Consider the following 8,589-nt stretch of genomic DNA (forward strand, 5'->3'; position numbering starts at 1 on the left):
AAATAGAATATCACATCCACATGGGTGACCCCTCCATTTCCATTTATGGTGAGAACACCCCTCAGGATGGATAGAAATTTGGACTTTTCCTTCCATGCCAGTGTCTGGTTAATTGGAAAACTGATCAGCTTGTTGTCTGAGTCACACACTTAACAGCTTTGGCCATATCTTCAGGAGACATTTGTGGAACTGGATATCCCCTCTGTGGGGAAAATATATAGTGAGTGTGAACCAACTGTATATGATATAAAACCTTCCCAGAAGCGTGGCTGTGTTCAGATTTCAGCAACATCACTTTCCTCTTATAAGGGATGCTGATGTGGATAAATGGATTGGAAACATCTTTGCATAMAGTTTACATAATGTTTTGTCAACAGATCAGCTCTGGATATGAATCCCTAGTTGTGAGAATACTCTGCACTGAAAACACAATTAACTTGCTTGATTAGAGAGTGAATACAAACTTTCTTTTATTTTCAGTGGTGGTTCAGTTTATAATTTATATGCTGATGATGAAGATGAGACAGAGGCATCACCTTCTGGCCAACAAATTATTGAGAATTCAATTACTATGAATAAAATGAAACTGCTCAAGGCAAAGATGGAGAACATGAATCTGAGTAAAAAGGTGAAATTGTCATTTCAATTTTTCTGTCATAGAATGGCTTGAGCTTTCCTTGTGCTGACTTTCCTGAAAAGCAGATCAGATTCTCTGGTGTTTTGAGAAGTAAAGTTATCGGGGTAGATGATTTCTCAACTATTGTTTATGTAAATACTAYTGTATAAACCTGCTGAGGGGCACTGGCTTTCCTTGGATCTCCCTGCCCTCATTCAGAGAATTCATTAGTGGTCCTGGATTTATTTGCATGGGTAGGTTTTTTTGGGTGGGTGGGTTTTGTGGTTTTGTTTGTTTGGGGTTTTTTTTTTTTCCCAATACTTTTAAGTAGCGTTGTTTTGCAGTACTGCTCTGGTAAAAGTCAATGTTTCTCTTAAAATGAAACTTCAGTAGATATTCTGTAACCGAAAAGCCTATAAAGTGAAATATGGGAATTACATTACCTTGAAGATAAAACATTGCACTGGTTTTCATGTGTGACTAAGTTATCTAGATGTAAAATGAAGAAATCATATTTTCTTTCATTTTTTGTTGTGTTTGAGACCTGAAACTCCTCTGGATAACTTTTATAGCATTCTGGCTGCCTTTTTCTAGTTCTCTGACATGTGACCTATATATTGAAAAACATTTCCTGATTACAACCTTTGATTGTATTATTCAGATGTTGGGGTGATCAATCATTCAGATGATGGCTAGTAACATGAGAGAGTAGAAAGAATGATTTGGTCTTTTCTGGCCTTAAACTGTGTGAATATACATATTCCTCAGAATATATTTCTAGCCAGGTCTTTTGAGTGCAATTGGAATTCAAATACTAATTGTTATTGTATCTGTGTTTTTTGATTTTGCTTGGGCTTTTTTTTTTTAATAGCCTAAGAAAACTGTCAAGGTGAAGCCTCGTCCTCCAATGACTCCTCGACCCTCTAGTGGCTCRGTGGCTGCTGCTCGTCACCGCTTTTTGAGAGTGCTCCCCCATATTGGACAGTCGTGCCTACCTCCTCCTGGGAATTTGCATCAGTCGGAATCTCCCCAAAATGCACTTTCAGCATTGGCTACTTTGGCCACTGCTGGTAGAACAATACCATCCACAACTAACCACTTCCTTAAGGAAGATGAAACTTGGCAGAGCAACTCRTGGTCTCAGCCAGTCAATAGCATCAGGTTACCACCGAAAATATCTCGCGTTGAACTAGAAAATGCAAAATTACCTGCAAATAGTATTCTGACTCCTGTTTCATCCATGCCTGCAAATTCAGAAAAGGCATCTGAAAATGTGACCTCAGCAAGTGAGGAGGATGCTGTTTTGTTTCCGAATCTAACAAATGTGGAACTGTATGGAGCAGAAGAAGAACGTCTACCTGAACCAGATACTTTTGCTTTTTTAACAGAAGCAAGCAGTGCCGAACAGTGTAGTGAGATATATGACATAGGAAAGGTGAACCCAGAACTTGAACTGCCTGATGGAGACAAAGATTCTAAGGTGGTAGAGCAGCATAGAAAGCCTGTTGGCAAAGTGCTGAGCACTGCAGCAATGGAGACTGGTCTTCTCAGTACTCGTGAATTAAATCCTCAGAAAAATCTGCTTTTGTCACCCCTCCGGTATTCAGCACAAGTGGCACATCACAGTTCTCTGAAACCACAAGCACAGCCCAGATGCTTTGAGGCTGGTAACTTGAGATCTACAGCCTCCCCAAATATGCTTCGATCGCTGGAAGTACGTAGTATAGCAGACCCCTCTTTTTCTAGGACTGCTAGATTTTGTAGTGTGAAAGTAGAGTCACTTGGCAAAAGACCTGATGTAATTTCTAAAGCAGAGGCTAGGGACATCACAGATGTGGCTAGCAAGGCATCCAAAGAACCTATGAGTTCTGTAAGTAACTTAGGATTTCTGGCTTCGCTGGCCCGAAGCACAAAYAGGGAAAGTTTACAGAGTTCCTGTGGGACTGACAGGTTTCGGACTTCTGGTATTGCACTACCTACAAACCTGCAGCATTTTCAGGAAGAAAGCTTTAGGAAAACTGCTCCGCCGAATGAAGCTGCTGAATATATTCTAGTGAGTATGAATGCATCCAAAGAAATCAGGGTTTGCCTGGTTTTGTGGTACTGATGTTACAAAACTACTCTGTGTGTGTGTGTGTACCTGTCTTGTCAGGAGAGGCAGATGGGGTGCAGGAGGTATTTAAATCTCTGATTGTCTTAAACCATTTTCTGAATTCCTGACGATATCTTAACTGCCTGTTTATCTCAACAGGTCCTAGAAGTAATTTTCATAAAGATTAAAGTGGTTGTTCAGTTCACAACTGAAATAATGAGTTATTGTAGTGAATGGATTCTGAGTGTCTGTGTTRGAAGTGTCATCTGGCTTCTGCTGCTCCTAATTGTCATTTATTCCAAAGTGTGCCCAGTGACTGGCACCACATKTGCCAAGCTTTTGCTACCTAATGTACTTTGTTGTTTTGGTGTGTTTTGAAGTAAGGGGAGATTTATTAAATAACCATTTAGGATAAAGCTTTAGATTGTGGAATTTAACTTTGTTTGCAGAAAGAAGTTGTTTTGGACTCTTTATAGGTAGATTGATAAAACATTGATATCAAATAAGCTGATACCAGTCTACCTAYGTTTTCATTTAATTTTCATCTGCTAGTAATTTCCTTGTGGAAATTCTTTGTTTTTTTTAGTCTGCGCACGGGCTTGGAATGAATGGAAGTATGRCAGCTGTAGGGAAAAGAGTAGGTAAGTAACTTACATAATAATTAAAGATGACTTTTTAATCTTCTATGATATACCACACAGAGGACAAAAATMATTTATCTTCATAAGGCATGTGGTTTCTAGACTCCTTGCTGTATTATGCTTCTATAACATGATTAATCTTTTAATATTTTAAACAATTCTTCAACATGCACAAGGCATCCAGATCTTAGGTGGACCATAACTGCAACACTTTCTTAGCTTTTTAAATACTTAGTGAGTCCTGTCATATCATCTGTAGACCTAAATGTGGCTTTCTGTGCTGAAGGTTCCATTATCAGTTCTGTGATTACTTCTGAGTCTACTAAAATCAGARCTGAATTTATCAGTAGCATTGTCTTTAGCACCAAAAAAAAAAAAATGGGGAAAAAGCAATAAGGTCATGGATGCTGGAGAACACCGATATAGTGCAGATTTTTTACTATTTTTTGTGCTGGTCATCATTCTTTCCACCCTATTCTTGGTAACTGTGGGAAAGGTTACTAACACCTGAGTCATTATGGATAGGAGTGTGAACAAAACACTTCTCTGATGTACCTTATGTCAGACAAAAGTGTATTTTCCAAAAGATACCAGACATGAGTTGGTGTGGTCATATCATGCAGGCTTTTGAGAGAGATGTGGTGGGTAATGATCTGTTCTTTAACTGGCCAAAGGATCCCTTTTCACTGTAGTTGCTATGGGGATTGTAAATGTGAGGACAGGTGTATTGTTTCTTCTGTTCAAGTAGGTCCACAGAAGCTCTGTCTCTTTCACAAACTAGGCTAACCAGTGCTACTGAAATAGTGTGCTTTTGGAGGATGAAATTGTTAGCGTGATCAAATGTTGCCTGAGAATTTCAGTTAGATAGGAATGGGATCGGAGTGGCTGGTAGTGATGACTGTGATGTGTAGTGACTGCCTGGTGCTGCTWCTGAGTGTAGCCTGCTGCATCTCAACTAAGAAATTACTGTTGGGATTAAAGGTGTGCTGAACTAAAAATATTTTTGAATTCATGAGGTAACATTTTGGGAATATCCTGACAGTACAGCAGTAGAAGCACTGAAAGCATGTTTGAGACAATGCACTGCTCACTTTACTSACCCAGTATGTGGGAAATATCCTCAAGCAAGTTGTGGACAAAGAACTTACCTCTACAGAGGGAGGGGAGATGCCTTTTCTTTACATGATCTCCAGTTAATAAAACAACAGCCAAGAATTACATGGCAAAAAGTAAAATTAAATTTTTAAGTRTAGAAGATAGATATATCTGCAAAGTGCCTAATGTAAGCATATAACTAAGCAGAAACCTGTAGTCTAACAATATACTTCTCTTGCAATTATGGAGTACCAGCAAGRTTTTAAAATGTTGCAGTACTTACTTGGCAAACTAATATACCGAACATACTGGATTTTAGGCACTGGACTGCCCAGTTGATCCTTTGTAAAGGCATTGTGCACAGTGCTTTCCCAATGACACTCTGTGTTCATTTTCATCTGGGAAGACCATTAAGAGATGTGTTTCTTGATTTGTTCTGTAACTTCTTGCTTACGTGAACTTGTAAAAGGTGTTCAAAATATTCTAAGGGCTGCATTGTGATAACTCTTCCAGAGGTGCTCATAGGCTTGAGGTGTGTTTCCTGTTTTGGCTTTCAGGGTTTATTTCCCACCCCCTCTTTTTAGGATTTGGGGTTCCCACCTGAAATATCTTATGCAATACAAAATGAATCTGGGTTTCGAAAGATAACATATAACTAGTTTGTGAATAAGTTAAAATGTCTTTGCTGTCTTTCTACTTCTGAAAGCAGGTGAAGCAACCCATCTTCCACCTGTGAATGGCTTAATTCAAGCAAAAAAGAAAATTTCAAAGCACTGTTTTCTTTGTGGCAAGAAAACTGGATTGGCAACCAGCTATGAGTGCAGGTAGGCTGAGTATRTCATCAGCTGTTACTTAAAATTGATAGCTGAGTTAACCAAAAAGTTTTCTTTGCTGCATGGTATTCCTTAAACATAGCAAATCAAAAGGCAGCCTTCAAAAAAGTTGCAATTCTCAATTCAGCAGAACTGCAGGAATTAAAASTCAGAAAAGTTGCCCGTTTTCAGCTCTTGAGGTGTATGTCCTTCTAGAAAGATCAAGAAATGGAAGGTAACACAGTGGAAGGTATCAGGAAATAAAGAACAGGATAAGAAAACAAAAAYAATGACATTTTATAGTGGTGGGAGAAGAACTTGCTACAGATACATGTTCTGCAAAGTTTCTCATCAATAATGATATCATTAACAACTTGAGGAAAAATGGGATTTGTTAGAGTTTCTCAGAAATCTCCCTCAGATTTGGCCCTATTGCAACACATCACAGTTTGTGAATTTATACAAATTTGTATCTAACAAATTTTTGATTTTATGTGTGTTCCAGTTTTTGCAAGGCTTCAGTCACCTTTGAGCATCAAGAGCATCTCAAACACTGAACACCAGAGTGCTGTTCCCCTAAATCATTACTTGTAGAGAACACAGTGAGACCTGGTGCTTGGTGGTGATCTTGGGAAATGTTTTTTTTAAAAAAAGCAACCAAAAAACTCACAAACAAAAAAAAACAAAAAAACCCACCAGCAGCAAAACTGCAGGAGAAAACCCTGCTCTCTYTGTTAATCTTAGTTTGCAAAGTATTTTTTCCCCACTAAAAGGTATTTTTTTCTTAGTATTGTTTCCCATGAGGTAGTCAGGGTTGGGAGCTGCTGYGCTGTGAGTGCTGCATTTGGAGCTGATCTTGGTTCATGTCAGCCAACAGCAAAACGAGCTAGAACTACTGCCACTGGGGAATGATAAGAATTTCTGGGTGAGGAATTGTCTCCTTACTGACTCTTCATTCTCTGATTTTGAAACAGTTTTGGACACTGCTCACTTTCCTGATGAGCWAATAGCTGYAAGCTCTTCTAAAAGTAACTAAGSYGCTTGCTTAAGGTTAAAAAGGAAGGGGGAGATGGTTCATCTCCAAGAATAGCATTTGTTTTGTTTCAAAAGGAACGACCATAGGACCTTTTACTAGAAAGCAGTAGAAACCAAAYAGAGAATACAATCATATGAGAAAAGTTGTGATTATGGGACCAAGAACCAAAGAAAAGCAAAGTTATTTCCAGGTACACACAGCCTCAGTAATAGTTGCAGATTTATCTGAACCCAGTTAGATAAATAAATATGGGTTTATAGTGTAATAGTGAATTCAGTGGGTAACAATCCTTTTCAAGAGAATTCTGATTTTGAATGATGTCTTACTGGCAAGAAACATGGCTATCAAATAATCGGGCAACAGGACACCACTATTTGTCTCCAGGTAGAGCACTTGTCCAGATCACATACAACATCCAAAGTGTGCTTTTCTCCTGGTAAGAGTCTTAGCTGCAGAACTGTCAAGTTTGAAGCAAAAATTCTGATCTTAACTCATCAGAATTGCAACTGATATTAGATACATGAATCCTTTTCCAGTCCTCCAGGAAGTTATGTTCCCTGTAGTTAATCTGTCTTATATCTTACATCTGACTAAATCTRTATTTATTAATCTYAAATGGCTAATTTGAGTTTATGCCRATCAGAAGTTGTGCTGAAAACACTGYTTTGATTGTCTCAATGATGTCATGGTTTTGAATTTAAATGCATTACATGGATTTTACCTGGTGGAATTATTGTTCATGGTTTTGTCCTCTGATTTCTACCTACTAATACTATGTGAGATTCTTAAAAAAAAGAGAAAGTAAAACAAAACTCATCATTCTTAATTTGTAAGTGTGCTTGTTCCTTGCTAGCTGGTTCCTGGAGTACTGATCTTGCTTAGCTTCCCAGCGGAAGAGACTGCTGGGTTAAAACTGCAACATTCTGTGTGAAAAATCTCATTCTCATTACCACACCAGGTAATGTTATCTCTCAAGGATGGTAACAGTTCACACAGCTCTGTCTTTTAAGACCTGATTTAAGCAAAATGGCTCCCATCATGTCAGAGCATTAAAAGCTTCTAAAAGCCTGTAACTTGTAATATTCTTGATTCTTCAGATGTGGAAACAACTTCTGTGCAACGCACCGCTATGCAGAGACTCACACCTGCACCTACGACTACAAGAGTGCGGGGCGAAGGTATTTGCAGGAGACCAATCCCATCGTTAGTGCACCAAAGCTTCCCAAAATCTGACGTGGTTGTGCTGCATGTGRCCACTCTGCTGTTGAAGAATTGTATTGAACTGAGAGAAGCACTTGCTTAAAATGCATAATTTTGCCATGCCCCATATTTAAAGATTTGCCAAGTAACAAAAGCACATGAGGATGCATTGAAGAATAATGTGAACACTACTGCAGTTTCCTTCTTGAGTGAATGAAAGGTTAAAAATTAGTTTCTAAAAACTTACACTATGAATTAACTGTTACTGCACGTGTTGTGTTTTATATTTGGAAAAGCTATTTCACTAGACAAGTCTTTAAAGATGCACTTTACTAACTTTACTGTATAACCAGAGTTGAGGGGGTGTTGTAATGAGGGTGTCATGTAATGTCTTCTGTACTCTTGTTTTTTGTCCATTGCGTGGTATCTTCTAAGTTATTTCACTAGAAAGATCCTCCTCCCTCCCCTTTCTTCAAACAGCCTGTTTTGAGATTTTTAAGGGGATATAGTGTGTTCCACCTCTGTGTTTCATTCTGATTGATATTCATACATTGTGTGTGTCCATTCTGAAAATTACATATCATCTTAATCACATTTTCTTAAAATAATGCTGTTTATATGACAAGTGTGTTTTTAAATAGAAGGTTTCCCTGTTTGTTGCCATTAAATATAAGAAACAACTTATTTTAACTTTTTTTGTAATCCTAGATTTTTTTAAGACTTCACAACTTGCTTTGTTAAGATGTTGAATGCTGTTACTGGAAGAAATTCTAATAAATATTAAATTTTATTATTGTTTATGCTGTCATAACTGCACAAAATAACTTCTCTCTTACAGTGTGTTCCTAAATTTAAAATTGGGCTCTGTTGGGAGGGTATATATATTTTGGTTTTTYTTCCACAAGCACTGGCTCATCTGTGTTCATAGTGAAGCTGATGAGAAGAATTCCCACCAGCTTCATTAGGAATAGTGTGACCAACACTGTGCTTTAAATAAACCTTCTGAAGTCTTACAAGTATTCTAGCAAAGGCAAAAGGGATGCCCAACAAAGGGCATGTACTAACCTTCTTCCCCTCAGTTCAGTAAATGCATGAGA

At 38.1% G+C, this 8,589-nt stretch overlaps 1 protein-coding gene across 3 annotated transcripts in view; it reads left to right on the forward strand.

Moving 5' to 3' along the window:
• The window catches only part of ZFAND4 (zinc finger AN1-type containing 4), an 18,838-nt gene extending 10,587 nt beyond the window's left edge, over positions 1 to 8,251 (forward strand). For 2 of the 3 annotated variants that reach the window (XM_057386647.1, XM_057386649.1), the window contains 5 exons: positions 481 to 628; positions 1,488 to 2,669; positions 3,295 to 3,349; positions 5,151 to 5,268; positions 7,390 to 8,251. In XM_057386647.1, coding sequence (XP_057242630.1) covers positions 481 to 628; positions 1,488 to 2,669; positions 3,295 to 3,349; positions 5,151 to 5,268; positions 7,390 to 7,525 — 1,639 coding nt within the window. In that variant the 3' untranslated portion in view covers positions 7,526 to 8,251. The remainder of the gene's footprint in view (positions 1 to 480; positions 629 to 1,487; positions 2,670 to 3,294; positions 3,350 to 5,150; positions 5,269 to 7,389) is intronic. The other variant, XM_057386648.1, reaches the window with a different exon arrangement.
• The last annotated feature ends 338 nt before the right edge of the window (positions 8,252 to 8,589 follow it).

This window comes from Malurus melanocephalus, unplaced genomic scaffold (genome assembly GCF_030028575.1).
Source record: "Malurus melanocephalus ecotype Western Australia unplaced genomic scaffold, MMel_1.1 scaffold_1024, whole genome shotgun sequence".
Lineage (NCBI taxonomy): Eukaryota > Metazoa > Chordata > Aves > Passeriformes > Maluridae > Malurus > Malurus melanocephalus.